A 19,852-nucleotide genomic window follows, 5' to 3' on the forward strand; every position below is an offset into this window, starting at 1 on the left:
ATTAGCAATTAAAATGATAAAGGTTGGTGTCTCCCCTTTAGTCTACATAACATGTCATAGCATGTTACCACTTTATGTACAACTGTTAATTTATCATACAGACTGAAACTCAACTTCTAATAAACCAGAAAACAAATACACCAAAAAAATATGAACTAAATACTAAATCTAATGTATAGCCTATGGCATAATTTAAACAAGTCTCCCGAAAAGAAACGGGTATATCTCTCTCCCCCGCCTCTGCCTGCTGCGCTGTGTGTGTGTGTGTCTGTGTGTGTGTGTGTGTGTGTGTGTGTGTGTGTGTGTGTGTCCAAGCGACGAGCTAGCGGCCCCGGCAGGTGCAAGCTGGTGGCCACGTCACTTTATGGAGCTCCTCAACTCCGAAAACTTTGGAGAAAATTGTCAATTCGGCAAAGATTTTCGCAAGACTGCCTATATTCGAAATCTAAACTGTTCATTTCTCGCCTAAAACGTTCTCAGAAGTGAATTTAGTGATGAATACGTTTTTGGTCTGTCTATGTACCGGAAACCCGACCATCATTGAATGCCGAAATGAATGTAGGGATACGGGTGCTGCGAAGTTCATACAAGTTAACCAATGCATCCTCGGTAAAATGGGCGTGTCAAGAACATTTCCGGGAATCTTAACTGTTCTTGGTGAAATGCGAACTTGTGTATTGGGACAGTACTTTGGCAACACTAGATGACGTTTCACAGGGACACAAGAATACAAGTCAATAGAAGAACACAGATTGAGAAACGCCCTTGGTCTCGGTTCAGGTGGTCTTGACTACAACACTAACCACTGTCAGACTTGTCCGTTAAATGGTAAGCTAAAACAGAAGTAACAATGACAAGATGTCATGATCCAGCACATAACTGGGGGTTATGTGTTGGTTAGTCTCGCTTTGCCAGACCCTCCTCCAAAGTGCACTGGAGAGTCTGCCTAGTCCACATAGCATAGGGATGGGAGGAAAACATGCTCTGGTTTATTGGCATTTCTTTAAACCAATCACAATCGTCTTGGGCGGTGCTAAGCACCAGAGAAAAGCTGCGGTGCCGCTGCAAAATAGGCTCGGAAGGAACGACGATGGATGGATGGAACTTGTTTTGGTGGAACATGTGTATGTTTAAAAGTTGTTTTAGTCGTGCAACAGAAAACTCAGATTGGACAGATAGTCTAGCTAGCTGTCTGGATTTACCCTGCAGAGATCTGAGGAGCAGTTAACCATAGTCCTCAGAAATCCACCGGAGTTTAAAATGCCAACAGCCCAAGGCAACGGATATCTGGTCTAAATCAGTGAAATCCAGCAACGTAGCAATCCCGGAAGTGGAACGTCAAGGATATAGACTAAGTGCTGGACTTTTTCTTGGCCTGCTGATTTTTTTAAAACATCATGTTAGGTCTTCCTTTTGTGTATGCACTATATATGTTCAGCGTGAGTACCATTGTTTTATAACAAGGTTGTTTTCTGAATCCTCTTCATATGTGTGCACCCTTCACTGAGTATACTGGTGTTTGGCCTTAGAGCTGTACTCGACAGCAGTGTGTGAACATGCCAAATGTGATTTCACTTGTAGCATATACATACAAAATAATAGCAATGTGATTTTAAAAAAAGTGAATAATGCTCAAAATCCTTATAGAATAGCTTTTAATTCCATAATATCAATGCATTGGGAACACTGCACATTCAATTCCAAATCAAAACATGACCAAAATTGATCAAGTTTGTGTTATACCTTTACAGAAAGTGAACAAAAGGAATATTAGGCTGTTCAAAACAAATAGCAGTATTTGCATTTTTCTTTACAATCTCAAACATTTACTGTATAAACTGAAAAATGTCTCAAGGGTTTGCTTTACTTTGAATCACTGCACTAATATTTAGTTGCATAACCATTATTTCTGAGAACTGCTTCACATCTGTGTTGCATGGAGTCAACCAACTTCTGGCACCTGTGAACAGGTATTCCAGCCCAGGACGATTGAACTACATTCCACAATTCCTCTGCATTACTGGGTTTTGCCTCAGAAACAGCATTTTTGTTTTCTATGGCATTGAGGTCTGGGGATTGGGCTAGCCACTCCATAACATCAATGCATGGAGGTCTGTGGCCCCTAGACCCAAAAAAAACAATTTTGCTCTCATCAGTCCACAGAATGTTGCACCATTTCTCCTTTGGCCAGTCAATGTGTCCTTTGGCAAATTTCAGCCTATTCAGTACATGTCTTTTTTTCAGTAATGGGACTTTGCGGGGGCTTCTAGCTGATAGCTTTGCTTCACATAGCCTTCTTCTGATTGTAACAGTACTCACAGGTAACTTTAAGTCTTTGATTTTCCTGGAGCTGATCATTGGTTGAGCCTGCCTTGCCATTTTGGCTATTCTTTGATCCATTCAAATGGTAGTTGACCGTTTTTTCCCACGTCGTTCAGGCTTTGGATGCCATTTCAAGGCATTTGAAATCATTTTGGCTGAGCAGCCTATCATTTTCTGCACTTCTTTATATGTTTTCCCCTCTCCAATCAACTTTTTAATCAAAGTTCGCTGTCCCTCAGAGCAATGTCTAGAACGAGTATTTGCGTGAAATGCACTATAACCAGCATGCACAACATTTGCTTCCTTCCTTCCTTAAATATGGGCCATAATTGACACCTGTTTCTTCACAGAATCAATCACCTCACTAATTGAACACAACACTGCTATTATTTTGAACATGCCCCTTTCAATTACAGATTCAATTACACAGAATGAGCAGCATGCATGTCATTGGTTTTCTATGACTCTACAACACTTACTAGTAAATTGTTTTCCATGTAGAAATATCACTTCTACCAAAAAATTTGATTTATGAGGTTTGTGATGTTGGACTGCTCACAACTGTAGCTCTACTTTCATGTCATCTCCAGGGACCACAGACTGTTTTATCAAAGAAGACACAATGCTGGGATTTAAACAGAAAAAAAGAAGAGATAGTTTATTTGAAATGTACAAAAGCTATATACACACACACACACACACACACACACACACACACACACACACACAAACCCACACTGAGCATAGTAGATGTGAATGGTAGCATACACAAACATTTTAAAGACTACTTAGAAATTCAGCAAACATTATAAAACTGAGGAATTTGCAGGGCTAGGATTGGCCATCCTGTCTGAAACAGGATTTCATTTCAAAGTCTGTGTCCCTTCCTGGACTCTCTGCAGTTCATCCAGAGCCCAGGGGAAGGATGGGGAGCGGCGAAGGGGGGGTTGGTATGAATGTGTTAATTAGGATCGGATCTCAACTGAAAACACACAGAGGTACTTGTATATTCTTTTAGAGAATGCTCCTCATCAGACACAGGGGTTCATGATGCCCTGATAGACTAACACAGAGGCGTATCCTTGTCCTTTTCAATCATTTACCCTTGTGAGATGGGACCACAGAGAGTTAATGCCTCTGATCCAGAGGGAAAAGAAGGAAATCTGATTTTACAGTGCCATCCCCAAGAGCTCAGACCATGATCAAAAAGCGCTTACTATCTGTGGATCATAATGTACAACCACATATTTAAACCAGGGCTGCCAAATGCTTACATTTGTCAATTGCAATGAGTCACAGGTTTCTGGTTTAAGAGTATAATTGCATATTGAATTTCATGAAATTGAAAATTGAAAATGAAAATGTTTAACATATGCAAAATTAGCTCAGTATTACAAATAACCTTTATTCCAAAATCTACGTATGTGTAGTTGAAACTCAGCAATACAAAGACAGGTTGTGCACATGACAGGTTCATAGGTAGACTGGCACTTCTTTGCTTATTTCTTATCTTGCAAGATAGTTGAATTAAGTGCATACATACATTGCAATAGCTGTTCATGTTTTACACAACAGGCATGTATCAATTTCTACATGCATGGTTTGTTTATGGGCTCTGACTGTTCATTAACCTCAGTGCTTTAAGCACTTGCATGTTTGGCGGTAAAATGAAAAGCTAAATAAACTGTAGTTCTGTAAAGATTTGCCTGCATAACAATTACATACATTTCTATGTACAGTCCTGTCCTTCTGAGCTATGTCATAGAGTTTTAAACCTTGTCACAAGTAAAAAGTTCACCTTTCTAATTCATTTTCAAAACATGTGTACAGTGTGTACCAGGTTAGTCTCTTCACTTATCAAGCATATTGTATTATACACTTAAAAGGTAGCTTAGCCTTGTGAGAATTTTATTTTTCCAATCCATGTAGTTAGCACAAAGCAAACTGAAAAATCTAATTAAAAATCTGTCACTTTTCTTTTGTGAATGAATAGTAGGTGCCCATATTTACTGTACATTGACAGGCCTAGTTTAAACCTCATAAGTCTATAGCATAATTTAAAGCAAGTACCATACAGTTTAATCTATACACATAAAGGTCTTCATGAGAAAATATTATCGTTTATCTACATATCATGTCCATTTCCTGCTAACTGTTTTAATGTCTTATTCAGATGCTCAACGTTGATGTCCCCAGCAAGGTAATACATGTATGTGAACTGCTTTCAGTGCACCACTTTGTAAAGGGCTATTACACCAGCAAATACTGAATGGCAATTGTTTATAGATGCATTTATATACCCTGGGCTACCATATATTCGTAGGTAAAATGTATGGCTTTTTAACAAATAATGATAAAAATTATCCTTGACCCTAGCTTTACTTACTATTATTATTTTAATGTAACATATTATAATCTGAAGTATAATATTACAAGATAAGCATATTACTGTGGACAACGAAGAAACAAATGCATGAAATAGCCAGTTTTACTTTTCAATGTTCAATCAGTGCTTTGTGTAGTCCATATATTCCTGATGTAAAAAGGGTTAAGACTGGATGGATGATGCCGTGTTTAAATGCTCTCAGCTTATCATGTTGAGGAATTTGCTTTCTTCAGCCAAGGCTGTGAGCATAGAGTTCATGTCACCGATGGCCATGTTGCCAATCCCTGCCGGTACAGAGGCGAGGGTGACAGAGTTGCGGGGGGTGGTGAGACGTGAGGAATTCTGGGAGAGGCTCTGCAGAAGGCCAGGACTCAGGGTGCCCGACATTAGGCTGGAGTGGTCCCCATCATCTAGCATGGTGTCAAAGTCGATCTGGGCATGATCCGTACCACCAGATCCACCAGTGGAAGAATCCACTGTACTGCTGGAAACGTGGTTGACTCCTGGTGAGGCCATGTTGGCTGCAGCAGTGGTGTTGCTAGCAGGAGCCTGGCTGGCACTGGGGGACATAGGGGCATCAAAGCTGACAGAAGTTGGCTCAAACATATGAATCTGACCTGTGTAGAATACAGCAGAGTTTAGATTTTCAGAGTTGCTGTTGCCACTTGGCCTCTTTGGGCTCGCCTCTGAGGTGTCAGTACCACGACTAAGACTCAGATCAGATGACTTGGGGATTCGGCTCGGTTGCATAATGCTAGACCCTGTGTGTTGTCTGGCATTCGACTTGGGCTCTATGGGAGGCCTGGGTTGTAGCATTCCTCTACCTCCATTATGGATATTGTGCTGCTGTTGCTGGGAGAGAACGCTGTAATTATGCTGTGGATCCACTTGGCTCACATGAGAATACCCATCAGCCTGTGTCCTTGCTCTGCAACTTTGCAGTTCGGGCTCTGCCATATTGTTCCGGGTAGGTCTCATGCTAGTGCTCCCAGATATAGAGTTTGGGATTGCCTCTTGTCCAAACCCTTGCTGAGGACTCATTTGCTCACTAAAGTTTACACTGTTGCATTGCCTCTGTTGCTGATGCTGCTGGTGGGAGATGTTCATCAGCCGCTGGTTGCTGTGGTTTGCGTACCCCTGCATAGATATATTCTGACTCATAGGCACTACTTGCTGGTTGCTGCCCAGGCCATGACCTTGTCCCTGAAAGGAACCAAAATTGTGCCTCTGCTGAACCACAGCTAGGTTCCCCCTGAGAGGATGCTGTTGTTGCCTGGCGAGCTTGGTTGTGGTGTCCACAGTTCCTGAGCTCACCTCGTTCCACTGCACCGGCATGTTATTCTTGTTCATATTGTCCAATGGTGCTGAGAATGGCTGCTGGGAGCCACTGGGACCCATCTGGTAGGATTGTATGTCCTGACCAGACTGAGTCATGGTGGCGTCCACCATTGCCATCCTCCTCTGCGCATAAAATGATGCCGGTGGGGCCATGCCTGTCTGGTAGCCCTGAGTCTGATTGTTGGAATGGTAGTCCACTTGCCCTGAGTTGTGACCTGAGGGGCCAGAGTTCTGCGACGTAAGGTACTGCACCACATCATCTGGAAGCACCATGTCGTCCTCCCCACTCTGCTCACCCCCAATCATCATCCCATCTACTGCCATGTTCTCCATGGCTACATTCTCAGAAATGCTAGGTGGTCTGGGGGCAAATGGGTAACGTTGCAGGCTGCCATCAGAGCGAGTGTAGCCCTGCATAGCCAGTGTTTGGTGGCGGTCAGCGGATGGACCATTCATGGGGTTCATGCTGTTCATGCTATTATAGCGCTGAACCCTTGGGAAGGAAAGAGGGTCCAGTGTGGGACGACGCACTGGATCGCTGGCACGACGTGGAAGGTTGGGGGGTACCTCATGGGGCATCATGCTCCGTGTGCCATATCCAGTATCACTGCATCGCCGAGGCACAGTTCCAGAGGGTGGCTGATGGAATGGGTATGACGAGCCTTCCTGGGAGTCACTGTAGAGTGCCATGCGGGTCCTTAGGCTCATTCGATCCATATTGGGGAGAGGAGTAGGTGGAGCTCCACCAATGGCAGCAGCATACTTCGCCTTAAGTCGATAATGCTGAGCTGGTGTCAGACTAAGAAGGCTTGGGACACCTCCTCCGCCTCCTCCACTGACACCACCACCTCCACAATGGCTGGCCTCGCTGGAGCGGCGAGACAGATCAGTGGAGATTGGGTCATAGGAGTCAGCCGAACTGATGTTGTTGTGGCGGTTAGCACCAAACTGGGACGCCTCGCTGGAGCGGCGGCTGGAATAGCAGGGTGAAATACCAGAGGAGCGCCGACTCATGGTGTAAGCTGAGCTCATGGTGCTGGTGGTGCTGTCACGGCGCTCATTCAGCTGGTTCAACAGTGTCACTTCACATGAAGACAGGTCACCCATGCGTTGGCCAGGATACGAACCACTTAAGTTACTTATCATGTTGGAGCTCTCCAGCAGGGAACCTGGCAGACGCAAAAGGATATTATTTAGGGCTGTCAATTTATTTAAATATTTAATGGCAATTAATGGCACGATTGTCCATAGTTAACTTGCGATTAATCGCAAATTAATCACACATTTTCTATCTGTTCCAAATGTACTTTAAAAGGGATATTTTTTAAAGTTTTTAATGCTTTTATCAACATGGGAGCGGACATATATGCTTGCTTTATGCAAATGTTTATTATTATTGCAACAATGACAAATCAGACTAGAATATTCTCCAGAATAACCGCAAAGGTACTGTATGCTCAAAAGATATGCTGAAAGCATAATATCACAAACTAAAGCCCATCAAGATGGACTTTGTAAGTAAACTTGCCATTCAAAAGAATCTTTTCTTTATCCATTTCTGCTCAAGGGGGTGTGTTTCTAGTAGCCATCCACAACATTACTGCTGCATTGCTTCCTGATTCCCCAAACTACAGAGTGGCCGAGGCCCAAATCACAGAACGCACATGCATTAATTGCTCGTCAAAAAAAATGTTGCCGTTAAAAGGAATTTAATATCGCCTTAATTTTGACAGCCCTAATATTTGCAGTTATAGACTAAGCATTACTGTATATGGTTGTTTTGGCTATCGGACTCTAACTATATGGTTGCTTTGGCTATCGGACTCTAACAAGCATTTCAGCCATCTTGCACCCTCATCACACAGTAAAGAACTTTTAAAAATGACAGCAAACAGATTTCCTCAACTGTCCACACTTACCGACTGCAGGTATGGGAGGCAGCTTCATGCTGTTGCGTTGGCCCTGCGGCGGCTGTGGTGCAGAGTTGACCCAGGGGCAGGAGTCCCTCACTGTCCTCAGCCTTTCCTTCTTGATATTCTCCAGCTTGATGGTGACCACTCCACCATGACCCACAGCTTTCCTTAACTGAAGCCCCACCCCAGCCTGCTGTCCCCCAGCGGGAACAGTGGAGTCAACCATGGGGCAATCATCCTGTGCACTGAGGTCCCCGAAGCTGCCCCCGCTGTGCATGGCCATCTCTACCCCACTGTCGTTGTTGTTGGCGCTGCTGAGAGGGGACGGCTCGCTGCTGCATGACGAGTGGCCGCCAGGACTGGATTGATATGTCTGGTGGAATCAAAGTATAGAAGCTTTATTAGAAATTATAGTGGTACCTTGTTCAATTTCCCAGTAGTAAATAAGTAGCATTCTGCAAAACTTTGGTAACACTGAAAGCAATTAGCGTTTTATGAAAAATTATGGAAAAAACAAGTGAAATTTAAAAATAGAATGCCAAGTTCAGAGAACTCCATTATGTATTCTTCAATATTAAATAATTACCACATTTAAGAAATTCTGATTGTAATGGTGTTTTGTAATAACTAATGTAGTTGCCTGATGATCTCATTAATTATAGATGAATTTGATTTATTTACAACAAGTGGATAATAGATGAGTTCTGTGAGCAACAGTCCGCGGAAAGTAATTTCAAACTGGCGGAAAATGAACTAAAGTCTTGATCACAGCTTGATGCTGGCACTATTTGTTTGTCATGCTAAAACAGTCCCAGCCTTTGAATATTAATGTGACAATGACTTTTATCATCGGCCCGACAGCAGAGGCTACTGCCAGTGATCTTGTGGGCAGAAAAGTCCAGTTGAATAGTAGTTTGTGTGTCTCTATACATGCATATACTGCATCCCATATACAAAGGAGCATGTTTTAATGTGTGAAAATGGATAATCATGCAAAAAAGAACATTGTATATCATGAAAAATGCAACAAGCATGAAGCACGAAGACACATTCACACATCTCCCAATGCCCAGTTGCGACCAGACGGAGAGACAGTTTGAGTGCTCACCTCAGTGAAGTCTGTCCATTAGAAAGGTTAACTTGAGAGGAGCAAGTTCAAGCAACAACCAGAGAGGCGAGTTAGGAAGGATGCAGGAGGTAGCAGCAGTAAACAGTTAACATCAGAGCAATGTTAGTAAAGCGGAAAAAAGTAGTTAAAAAGTGTGTCCTTGTCTTTTTTGTTTCCTAAACATACAAATGCATGCAATTATGTTACATATCATGTTATATTAACAGGTGATGTTGATCATTTAGAGTGCTGAAAGTTGTACATTTCGGTGTCGCAATGACCGCTACAAGAAATCATTCCTACTGGTAGCAATGAAACCTTTTAACACTGAGCGTTAGATAAGACTCATATACATCACAATACTGCACTAATGCAACCTCCACAGATATAGGTTTACTTATCTTTCTGAATACTATTTAAGTAGTTGTACATTTTTATTCACTTGTATATACATCTGTACATTCTTTGTATTTTTTTTTTTATATTTATTGTATATTGAATTCTATCCTATTTATTATTTCTTGTATATTCTGTATATGTGCTGTGTGGCTGCTGTAGCACCGAAATTTCCCAATTTGGGATCAATAAAGTCTATCTAATCTAATCTAATTTCCTTCAAAATGCAGTCAATCAAACTCCAGAGTTTGAATGAAAAATATATTTCCTGCACCCACATATTTTTATAAACTATAAAGGAGGTTTGTATGGGATGATGTTTTTTGAATGTATGTGATGAGGACCCACCATAGAGTTCTCGGTCTTGATAGATTTGACTTGTAGGCAGTCCTCCACTCCTCTAGAGGTGCTGTTGGCCTCAATCTTGCCGTCCATGCCTCTCACACCCAGCTTAGAATTGGCCTCATTCTCCCCGTTGCCTTTGGGTGGCTGCAGTCTCGGAGGTGCGTCGCTTCGTTGTTTCTTGGTGACGTGGGCTTCGGGTCCGTGGACTGTTTTAACATGCTTCCTGAGAGAGCTGGGGTCCGTGTAGCGCTTGGTGCAGCCCGGGATCTTACACACATATGGTTTCTGCCAAGAGGAATTTAGTTAATATAATTAAATTGCATTTTTTGGTTCTGCTACAACATACATATATATGTTCTGTATATTACTTTTGTTTACTACGTATATTTTTGTTGTACTGCACATTGCTGCAGCTTCTCTTTTCACCCTGTGTTCAGGTCTCTGTTTTAGCTACAGAGTGAGACCTCTCACTGCTGTAACATCTTTATTGTCAGTCGCATATGCGCAGTAGCTAGGTAAGAATTACATGAGCTAGCTAGCTGTTACTCCAACTTCGGCCTGTACAAGGCAGGATTAGCCGGGAGACTTCTTCTAAATGAGGGCGCACTTCCAACTTTGTGTGGAATACCTGCAGAACAGGTACATGGAAGTAGTTCTATACAATTTATTTTGTAGATTAGGGTGAATTTGTGTGTGTTGTAGCAGTGTTTTGCCATTGAGAATGAGCTAGCATGCTAACGGTTAGCCCCCTGGCCCCTCGTCTCGGCTAGTGACGTAGAAAGCCGTGCAGATTTTGAACAGCTCACCCGGAGACTGAAGGCAGGACACATTCAGAAACCGTAGCTCACTCTAAACAGCATGGATGTTTTTTTTTTTTCAAAGTTTGTATGCGTGTGGAAGCACCTGAGACACAAAATAACACCCCAAATCCCAGAAAAAGTGATTTTTTCATAATATGGGCACTTTAACAAGGTCTCATTCTCTAACAGATTTGTTGATTTGTTTGTTGTTGAGACACAAATAAAGACATTTGCACCATACATTGCATAAAAATTGACCAGAGTGCAGGAAATTAAGCGTCCCCCCCCCAATGTTGAAACTAAACCTATGCCCTTGCTCAAATGCATGAAATCTTACTTAGTGAGTCAGTTAATGGATGTGCGTACGTGCGTGAGCATACCTCATTAGAGTGTGTGCGGTTCTGGTGCTTGGCCCGGTCGGAGGCGTTGGAGAAGGCCTTGTTGCAGCCTTCATGTTCACACACATACGGCTTCTCCCCGGTGTGGGACCTGAGATGGGTCTTGAGGTTCTCCAGGCGAGAATAAGCTTTGGCGCAGCCCTCAAACTGCAGAGAGATGGAGATATTATATCCAGTGAGACTGCCTGAATGCTGTGCTGTTTTGTCTGCAGCTGGGTAGAGAAAAGAGCTGGTCAAAAAAAAAAAAGCTGTGTGTTTCAGTTTTTCAAATGTAATCTACTCTTGGACTTGTGCCCGCCTACTGTGGCATGCCACACAAAAGCAAAGCAGTGCTACGGTTTTGTAAAAAGGGCTATTATGAGAAATATCTCAACTGAGTGTGAGGTGTGGTAGAGCTCTCTTGCTGGAGTGCTTTGTTGAGACAAAGAGAAGTCTGTGTTTAGCCTTTGTGTTCACTTGTACTGTACAAGCTATAATTTGGTATTCCTTTAGAGCAGTCAATGTGAATGGAATTGGCTTTGAAATTAAAAGTGAATAAAATGAGACGAGCTCACTGGATATAAAAGTCAGAAGATTCTCCGTTAAAAGACGAGACTACAGGGGAGTTGAAGTGTTATGAGAAGATGCACGTGGGATTAGTGCACAGCATATACAGCCTGGTCTTAATAAGGACCCAAGGACCCCTACTTGTCTGCAGATTTTAATTACACATTACATTCTTCACTCTCTCCTTCACAAGTCTACTGTTTTAATGCATTCACAAGAGTCTGTGAGCAAGCTTTGAAGCCAAGCAAAAAGGCCCTCAATTTGATCTTCACACAGCAAATGAAGCCTTCAATAAAACCCTCATGATTTATCAACATGGAAAATATCACTGGTGCTAAGCACAAAGGGAATCACAAGAGCATTTTTTTCATTTTTATTTTTTTGAGGCAAAGGGAAGGGTTGTAGGGTAGAGACTGTATGGCTGCTACGGTGGATGAGTAAGTTCTAGTTCCAGTAGTTGGTTAACCATTTAACCAATCAGTTAACCCTAAATGCATGGGTGTTTTTTTTTCAAACTATCCTGCATACCTCATGTTCTTAATGACCCGGTACTTATAAAAAGCACCAACAAGTTCTTTCCCGAGACTATTTTGCAGAGGCACCTTCCTGCATCCGGACGACTGGGATTGGTTTAAAGAAATGCAAACAACCCAGAGCGTTTTTTTTCTGCTATCCCAGAATGCATCTGTGGTGTAGCCAGACCTTACTCCAATGCAAGACTATTAAATGTATAACCAAATAACCTGCATTCCAAATTGGGGGCCGTAGGGTTTGAAAGACATGGACATTCTGGTAGCCAGGTTATAACTAAAAATGCTTGCATTATGGGAAACGTAGGATCCAGTACTCTTGACTAAAAGTCAGGATATTTTGGCCTCTGCTGCTTTGATTTTGAAGATTCTTTTTTAAACATCGGTCTCTCGCAAGTCCTCCAAATTTTAAGGAAAGGCAATACTAAATTGCTGGAATACGCCTTTAAATGCAGTAGCCAATCAGTGAGTGAGTCAGTCAGTTAGTCAGATGATCCTGTGCTCAGTCAGTCAGTTAACTAACTAGTTACTTATAGCTCTTAACCACTGGCCCAAATAACCCGCTAAGTTCACCCCAGTGTTTCACAGGGTACAGGCTTCTTACCGTGCATTTATGTGGCTTCTCCCCTGTGTGACGCCTCATGTGGACCACCAGCATGTACTGAGCCTTGAAGGGCTTCTGCTCCCGTGAACACTCCTCCCAGCGACACACAAACTCCTTCTTCTCACCGTGGATGTGGTCATTGTTGATGTGCTGAGGAGACAATTTCATTTAGGTAAATCATCCCAATGTAGCATACATACACTGAGATAAATGTCAAAACTAGACACCAAGTGGGTGTGTGTGTGTGCCTGAGCATCTGTGTGTGTGCGAGCATCTGTGTGTGTCCGTATTACTAAAAACGAGTCAGCAAATTCTTCTCTTTTTCCCACCAGAAGACAGACAGAATGGACCATGCATACGTGCACACACATGTGCCATCCATTATGGCTGACAGTTATTATGCATCTGTCAACAGGAAACAAAAACTACAAAAGCTTGTTTGTTTTTTCAAGGCTCTCTGTGTGTTTCTCAAGGAAGAGGAACTTCCTCAGCTCCCAGTAAAAGTGAGCAGGAAGAGGATTGTGCGACCGACTCGTATTTATCTCCCATTATCCTGACTTTTGATGGATCAGGAAGTCAGTGAAAGACTAAGTTTCCTGTTCAAAGCTTAAACTTAAATGTTGTATTAGCTAGTGTAATAGTTTCAGATAATTGCAAACCTAATTGTTTTTAAATGTTCTGTCTACAATGAAAAGTATACATCTTAGCGTAATTCCAGCATGAATTTCACTTCGTAGGAATTCATCATGTTTAAAGATTTTTGACTGCCGGAGAAGGCAGTCAGTTACTCCTATTCCTACTACATTGTAGTTTTTTAAAATCGATTGTTTTCCCTAGAATCGATACAAAAAATAAAAAATGTATCAATGATATACCTAAATATTATCAGTAGTAGTATAGTTTATACAGTACCGCCAACGGCAACTACATCATATCCATTTCCAGCAAAACAGACGGAAAGCAGTAAATACATGTTATTTACTTCTATACAAATGAAATAAATGTGATGTGCATTCTTTTTAGAAAACAATTAGATTTTTAGAAATGTCTCATGATAAATTGTCCTTAGAAGTGTGTTATTCGACTTTTGTTTTTGTTAAAAGAAAAAGAGAATTGCAATACTTCTAAGAATCGCAATAAATGAAACTAGCAATACAAATTGAATCGACACCCATGTATTGTGAAAGAATGGAATCGGGACAAAAGCATATCGTCCCAGCCCTAGTCGAGTAGTCATGCTCGAGAATGCCAGAGTACCTTTATCTAAATCATGCCCTCAGACACAACAGGTTTTATAAAACTCAAATGATTTACATTGCAGACAAACACACAGTTACTGTGCACGCACGCACACACACACACACACACACACACACACACACACACACACACACACACACACACACACACACACACACACACAAAAACAAAATCTCTTATCCCATGCACCACACGCAAATCCACACACCCAGAGGAACCACTTCATTTCCTGAGGACATCCAGGCCCACAACGCTCCAATTATGTGGCCACTTCTTCGCCCGCGAAAAAGCTCAATGGTTGACCATTCTGCTGAGATCTATTTTGGGTGAAGGAGAAGGAATGGAAACAAGCGGAGGTCTCTATTTTCAGGTTACACACTAGTGTGAATCTATAATTTTTGGGGCTCTTTAAACAGGATTACTTTGGTTAAGCAGAAGCCAGAAAAACCCACAGGTGTGTTTTTTTCTGCTGATATTAACCTTGTGTGAAACCGGGGCTGTGCTGAGGAACATGCTGTCAGGAGAAGAAAAAGCGACTATTACAACCATGGGTTTCTGGTTGTTTTTTATAAAGTTGACAGAAAGCAGAGGCCTTTAAAAACCCTCATGGTCCAGTGAGGATTTAAGAAGTGTGTTGGCCCTCACATTGTCTATCTACACCCAACATCAGACCCACTGATCCTCTGCTAGCCTCCTCACTAATCCTGGCGAGCTCTCACAGAGTTTGTGGCTAGGGAGCTGGAGTTGGAAAAGGTAACTCTGGTCCTGACTCGTAGCAGCCCGTCTACCACCACTTGGGTCTGTGGGTCTGTGGACCTGACACATGCCCCTCCTACCATTGCTCCGAGATAACTGACAGCCAGAAAGTAGAAAGCAAAAAGAGAAGTTGGCCTGGAAATGGGGGGAGCATGAGGTTCCGTAACTCCAGAGCTTCTGGCATGATGATGGATTTATGGCCGGCCCTCTGGGCTTCGGGGGGGGTTAGGGGTCATGGGGCTGAGGGGTTTAAGGGTGGGACAAGGGGCACAGCTGCAGGACTTGGGCCTGAGTTTGGCGAGAGCCGGCAGGCTCATTAGGGTTGCGCGTGTCAACCCAACAGAAAAGGATCAGTTACAGGACAGCTTTCTGACCGGGCTCAATCAACATGCATTTAATGAGCAGCAGAAGAGTTGTTTGAACTTTTCCCTTTTTTACACAACAAAATGCAGTGTTTCTGATGGCACGGTTTGGAATTTACTTTCACCGCAGCCAAGGAAACGCATGTACGCTGAACGCTGAAACTAACACTTATTTTTTTTATTGTCCATTAATCTGTTGAGTATTTTCTGGATTAGTTGTTTGGTATCTAAAATGTCAGAAAATGGTGAAAAATGTGGATCAGTGTTTCCCAAAGCCCAAGATGAGTCTATCAGTTTACAGTCACAGATGAGAGAAGAAACTAGAACATATTCACATTTAACAAGCTGGATTTTTACTCTTTTTCATATATAATGAGTCAAACCAATTAATCGATTATCAAAATAGTCGATTAATATAATAGTTGACAACTAATCGATTAATCCAGAGATCTTCAACAGGGGGTCTGGGTCCTCAGAGTTACTGCAGGGGTCTTAACATATTAGCAAATATAAATCAGCCTATTTGTGGAAAAAAAAACACACTGATGATAGACTACTGGCCTATAGGTAGTCACTAAGGTAGCATCCACATATCCAGTTCATCCTAAGTATGTGTAACATTAAAACATGATTCATAAAATCATGGCAACAATTATTTTAATAGCTTAGTATTCTATGCATTAAAAGTTATTGTAGGCCCAGTTTAACATGCAACTTAATTTTAATACAATATATGTAGTAGGGGGTCCCTGCTCTGTCTCTCTTTCAGTTAAGGAGGCTTTGGTTTAAAAAATGTTTAAATCCGTGGATGAATTGAATAATCTTTGCAGCTCTATTTCTCAGTGGAATTTCCAGTGTTGTAGTCTCCGGGCTGTAATAGAGTTACAGTTGCTGTCTTTCAATAGTAGCATTAGGATAGCACGCCTATCACTCACATGAACAAGTTGGTCCTGGGTGTCATACTCCTTGCTGCAGCCCTCCCAGTGGCAGTTGGTCTCATATATGGCCTCAGGCTCCTGTTTGCACTCGTCTTTATCCAGATCCTCACTCAGGTCCAAGACCCCCCCACAGTGGTCCTGGAGAAAGGGGACAGCACTTTGTCAGAAAGGGGGCTAACAAACATGTGTATGTGTGCATCCATTAACGTGTATAAATGACTAGAATAAAAGCATGCACACACAGAGTACTGTACATCTTTTACCTGAATCTGTGGTCAATATGGTCTGTACTGCTTTGCATCTCTCTTATCTTATCTGCTTCTTAATCCTAATGAGTTGTTGCTTGATCTCAATGCGTGACACACCTCTCGTCATTGATTAAAGCTGCATTTTTATTCGCTACCTATAATCAATAGGAGGCACATGTGCAACTGCAGGTTGCACATGGGAACTATTTGTCCAGTGTAAGAAGTTGAAGCTGTGATAGAGATAGCCAAGGCACAAAAAAAACAATCCATGCAGTTGTTTAGGATTTTTTTAAGGTCATTGCAGATCCAAAAAGTAAATTCTTCAAGAAAAAGGAAAGCAATGGTCTGGAATGTGTAGTGCAACTTAAAAACTCCTATCTAATGTGGCATTTTTTCTTTTTTTTTTCTTCAGGACTTCAGATTCTTTACTTATTTCCACTATTTTCTTTTAATTGTCTTACATGAGAGGATGGTGAGATGGGTAGCGAACCCTCTGCTTCCGTCTTAACCTTTGACCTCTTGGTGATCAATGGATTGACTGTGCTACTGACTGCGGGGTCTCCACTGGCATTCTGAAGGACAGATGAGAACAGAGACAGTTTTTTTTTTTTTTTTACTGTAGCAGATATGATTTTCTGAATGACATCTTGAAGCAGAAAAGGAGGCAGAATAATATAGTTTTTAACCATGCTCCTTTTGTCATTCATGCATATAAATTCTAGAAAACCAAAAACAGATTTAAAATGTCTCCATTTATTCAAACACCCATCCACTGACCCAATGACTCACTCATTCATACCATATCAATGAATCATTCCATTAATCCTAACACATACCTACGCTCCCATCCATCCATTAGTGCTCCCACTCATTCTCCTATTAATTTAACCACCCATTCAATTTATTAAACCAGCACATTCCACACAGTCACCACACAAAGCGACGGAGGGGAAAGAGATAACGAAGTCAAGGAGATACCCCGCAATTGTTTTTGGCTCGACAGTCGGCTGCAAAGAGTTGTGTGGAGTCCTTGTTGCGCCAGGCACTGCAGCCCATAAGTCAGACTAAGACCCGCCGCCGAGACTAAACAGTTTAGACTGCTCTACGATCACCAAAAGCCACAAGGAAATATGAAAGAAGAGGAGTTATTGCCCTCTGTACGGATTTGGGAAGGTGGCAGGGTCCGGGGGATGGGGGGGGGCTTTGATCTGCCAACAGAATTTTTAAGACGACAGAAAGACAAAGACACACAAGGCCTGATAAAGCTCTAATGAAGACCAAAAGAAAGGAAAGATATTAAATGTAAAGCAGCTGATACATGAATGTGTGTGTGTGTGTATTGAGGTTCACTGGATGGGGTCCAATATTAGAGGGGGGTCTCCTAATCCCACCCAGACGCCACAGTGCAGTTCGGGATTTCTGGGGGCCTCGATGATTCATTCAGTTGGCTGGAAACCGAGAGGGAAATATGGTTCTGATCACTGCTGAAATGAAGCTGAGAGTGTGTTTGTGCATGTGTGTGAATGGAGCTGTGTCCTGTTTGTGTGTGTGTGTGTGTGTGTGTGTGTGAGCGTATATGCAAAAAGGTGCAAATATATACTCTTGGATACGTGGATACTCTTAGAGTGTGTCTGTAGACAGTGCGCTGAAACAGGGCTGGAGGCAGCTGATAGCAGTGTGAGGTGGAGTGATTCACTGACTGGGAAGTTTACATTACATTATGCTGTGCTGTATACAGTGGGCTGATAAATACACACTGAGGAGACAGTAGGAAGGAAGACAGATGGAACATGGGAGGCCTCCTGCATATTTCTGCCCTGAGACAATTTACAAAAAAAACTTCATTCATGACAACTTGTAAATGTACAGTAGGCTACATGTACAGTCCACCTTTATCCTCAATTCTGAAAAAGCATCGATAAGTTGATCGACATCCGATTTTGCTCATTAATTGATTATGTAAGTCATGTATAAAGCACAACATGCCTAACATGCTGGTTCCTGGTTTATGTCTATTTGTTTAAAAAATTAGATATTTAAAGCTTTCAGCTTTTTGCTCTGTGAGCTTGCGATGGGCATTTTTAAATGCATAAAATGTCAAATTTTCACCTAATATGGGCCAGTTTTGAGTCTTGTCCATCAACAAATTAATAATATTTTTCTCCATTGTTGTGTCTCACTGTTTTCCATGCCAAACTTAGCCCAGACTGTCAAGACTACTGATTCACTGTCCACATCTCCGCTTTAAACATGTCTGCTTAGTTAAGTTAATCGATGGCCTTGGACCTTGGGATCTTTGTCCCCCAGATGTATTACATGAAAGTAAGAAAAATCATCTGCTTTGGTAGCAGAAATGATTTGAGAACTCTTATTCCTGCTCGAGCTGCTGCCCCCGCGACCCGACCCGGTTGAAGATGGATGACAATGATTATCAATCAATCAATCAATCAATCAATCAATCAATCAATCAATCAATCCTACACATTACACATCCATATAAATGGGATCAAAGGTAGGAAAGATTTAAAGAGAAAGTGTACATGCCCTTGAATCTGTGCACATAATATTAATATAGAAAGTGTAACATTCCAAGGTACGAATGCTCCCATTCCTACCTGGTTTGTCTCAGAGTTGGAGCTGTTGTGGGAAGTGGACATAGGTGAAGCAGGGAGGGGGTGTTGGCGAGCAGAGAAGGAGGACGCCGATGGTTGAATGAGAGGAGGTGTGTGGCCGAAGGCGTTGAGACTCCTCTGCTGGGACAACAGCTGCTGGTACGCCACCGGGTTGATGGGATGAGGGAAGCTGAACGAGGGGCTGAGCACGAAGGGAGAGGAAATAAATTATGTCAAGGAAACTAGGAATGGAGACTTTTGTCCAATGGCTAATATTCAAATTCTAAACCCACACTAGAATCATTTCAATGAATTCCAACTGATTTGCACCAACATGTTCTGTTTTTGCCTCATCCACACTGCCAAGGGATGGTGGGTAAGCTAGTAGAAGAGTGTGCTAGGCTACTAGCATGCTAATTGGATGCTAGTAGGATGCTTATAGCACCTAGTATCACATAGCAGTGTAAGGTGCTAGCATAACAGTTGTCATGCTAATGTGGTAAAATGACATTGTTGTCCTGACAGGATGTGGTTTCATAATTTGGGAATGTATCAGTTGATGTTGGGAGTAGTAGTAGTTCCCGGATGAGGCTGGCGTTATTCGATAGTTCCATCATTGGTTACAAAACCCATGAAAAGACCAACAAAGCATTAGTCTGTCTTCTCAGTGCTTTCTGACTCTCCTACCTCGTCTGTGTTTTTACTGAAGAAGTAAATCTGAGCAATGTCCCAAAACAGCTGGGCACTGTGTTTTTTTTAGTAAACATTACTGAAATAGGAGTTAATTGCGCATTTGTTGGGGACTATTTTCAGCAGCGGATTAATACGCATTTGGAGCGATACCGAGTATTTACAGCAGCAGGGTGGTGTTCGTGAGCATAACTCAATGCCATTGGTTTTGGTAAGAAATATGTTACCCAGTGGGGATGATTTATGTTTGTAATAGTTTTTTAGACAACAATGGAGCTCTTGTAGCACAGAGGAAGAAGA

General features: G+C 42.2%; 1 protein-coding gene across 1 annotated transcript in view; it reads right to left on the bottom strand.

The window, feature by feature from the left end:
- Window positions 1–3,029: 3,029 nt before the first annotated feature.
- Window positions 3,030–19,852, bottom strand: part of gli2a (GLI family zinc finger 2a) — a 115,879-nt gene continuing 99,056 nt past the window's right edge. Inside the window, exons 7-14 of the mRNA XM_031279058.2 lie at window positions 18,866–19,064; window positions 16,712–16,822; window positions 16,000–16,140; window positions 12,687–12,836; window positions 10,989–11,153; window positions 9,812–10,093; window positions 7,966–8,332; window positions 3,030–7,215 (exon numbers count right to left, since the gene is read on the bottom strand). Of these exons, the coding sequence (XP_031134918.1) occupies window positions 4,907–7,215; window positions 7,966–8,332; window positions 9,812–10,093; window positions 10,989–11,153; window positions 12,687–12,836; window positions 16,000–16,140; window positions 16,712–16,822; window positions 18,866–19,064 (3,724 nt within the window). The 3' untranslated portion in view covers window positions 3,030–4,906. The remainder of the gene's footprint in view (window positions 7,216–7,965; window positions 8,333–9,811; window positions 10,094–10,988; window positions 11,154–12,686; window positions 12,837–15,999; window positions 16,141–16,711; window positions 16,823–18,865; window positions 19,065–19,852) is intronic.

Source organism: Sander lucioperca, chromosome 8, assembly GCF_008315115.2.
Source record: "Sander lucioperca isolate FBNREF2018 chromosome 8, SLUC_FBN_1.2, whole genome shotgun sequence".
Lineage (NCBI taxonomy): Eukaryota > Metazoa > Chordata > Actinopteri > Perciformes > Percidae > Sander > Sander lucioperca.